The sequence below is a fragment of the Chiloscyllium plagiosum genome, unplaced genomic scaffold (assembly GCF_004010195.1).
Source record: "Chiloscyllium plagiosum isolate BGI_BamShark_2017 unplaced genomic scaffold, ASM401019v2 scaf_30682, whole genome shotgun sequence".
NCBI lineage: Eukaryota > Metazoa > Chordata > Chondrichthyes > Orectolobiformes > Hemiscylliidae > Chiloscyllium > Chiloscyllium plagiosum.
The window spans coordinates 1,358-3,176 of record NW_025196414.1 but is presented as its reverse complement, the minus strand read 5'-3'; the positions used below and the strand labels follow the sequence as shown (position 1 = coordinate 3,176).

Here is a 1,819-nt window from a genome sequence, read left to right as displayed (position 1 = left end):
ATCTCTCCCCGCCCCCCCCCCACTCATGCCTTTTCCCCGTCCTCCCCAATCTGTTCCTTCTCGTGACTGACTTGCCTGTGCCTGGAGATGGCGTCTGCCTCATCACCTCGACGGAAAGCCCTACAACCTCTCCCGTAACCTTCCCCACTCCAAGTGGGGGGAGGAGAGAAACGATCCCAGCTCCTCCTCATGTGAACTGGAGCCCTTCTTCTCACACCCACCCCCCAGCCCCAGGGAGTCTCTCCCACAGCCTATCAGAGGGGAACGAGGTGAGCCCCCGCCCGCCCGCCCGCAGCCCCAGGGAGTCTCTCCCAAAGCCTATCAGAGGGGAACGGGGTGAGGTGAGCGTGAGCGCGGGTCTCTCTGTCTCTAGAGTGTTTGTTCTCTAATCCCCCCCCCATCTTGGTGTCTCTCCTCGTCGGCAGGTTTGAGCAGGAGGTCCTGGGTGCGCCAGTATCCACCTCAGCCGTCACCGCTGTACCAGAGACGGTACCCGTGGCAATGATGCCAGTTCCTGTCGCACGGCCCATCATCGGAACCAACACGTATCGGCAGGTCAGTGTTAACAGGACGGCTCATGGGTATCACTCTGTCAGAGAGAGGGTCACACAGTAACAGGAGGCCACTCAGCCCCCTTCTCCAGCCTGCTACACAGGAACAGGAGGCCATTCAGCCCCTCCTCCTCCTCCTCCAACCTGTTACACAGGAACAGGAGGCTATTCAGCCCCTCCTCCTCCTGCCTGTTATACAGCAACAGGAGGCCATTCAGCCCCCCTCCTCCAGCCTGGTACACAGGAACAGGAGGCCATTCAGCCCCTCCTCCTCCTGCCTGTTACATAGCAACAGGAGGCCATTCAGCCCCCCTCCTCCAGCCTGTTACACAGGAACAGGAGGTCATTCAGCCCCTCCTCCTCCTCCTCCAACCTGTTACACAGGAACAGGAGGCCATTCAGCCCCTCCTCCTCCAGCCTGTTACATAGCAACAGGAGGCCATTCAGCCCCCCTCCTCCAGCCTGTTACACAGGAATAGGAGGCCATTCGGCCCCCCTCCTCCAGCTGGTTGGACAGGAAAGGATCCTTTATTGAGCTGTGTGTTACCTGGTTGTGTTCCACAGGGTTCTGATAGGGTTTTTCTCTCGTGATCACTCTCACACGTGCTCTGTCTGTCTGTGTCTCTCTCTCTCTCTCTCGCCTGCCCCGCCTCCCTCCTTGCGCACTCTCGCACACTCTCTCTTGCACACGTGCGCTCACTATTTCTCTGTCTCGCACGCACTCACTCTCTCACGCTTGCTCACATTCTCTCTGATGTGCGCGCTCTCACACACTCACACTCACTCACTCACTCACTCACTCACTCACTCACACTCACTCTCTCACTCACTCACTCACTCACTCACTCACTCACTCACTCACTCTCTCACACACACACACTCTCTCTTCCTCCTCTCCCCCACCCTCAGGTCCAGCAAAGCCTCGAAGCCCGAGCGGCTGCTGCTGCCACGGTGATGCCTCCTGTGCTGGGACCTCCCTCGCCGTTTGTCGGACCCGGTAAGTCGTCGGCCACTCACCCTCCCCCGATCCCCATTGCTCCGCCATCGGCCTTCACCTCCCTGCGAAACCCCCTCCCTCCCTAAATCCCTGTGCCCGTCCGGCCCTCTATCTCTGTCTCTGCCTGCCATACTGTCCTGCAAACAGACCCTTTGGCCCTTCCAGCCCATGCTGACCCTAATCCCCAAACTAACCCAGTCCCCCCACTGCCTGCTCCTGGCCCATCTCCCTCCAACCCTTTCCTGTCCATGTCCTTATCCAAATCCCTTTT

General features: G+C 59.2%; 1 protein-coding gene across 1 annotated transcript in view; it reads left to right on the top strand.

The window, feature by feature from the left end:
• rbm42 (RNA binding motif protein 42) overlaps positions 1-1,819 on the top strand; it is a gene marked incomplete at its 3' end in the record, with an annotated part of 4,609 nt that overhangs the window by 1,449 nt on the left and 1,341 nt on the right. Inside the window, exons 3-4 of the mRNA XM_043684766.1 lie at positions 426-555; positions 1,461-1,548. Of these exons, the coding sequence (XP_043540701.1) occupies positions 426-555; positions 1,461-1,548 (218 nt within the window). The remainder of the gene's footprint in view (positions 1-425; positions 556-1,460; positions 1,549-1,819) is intronic.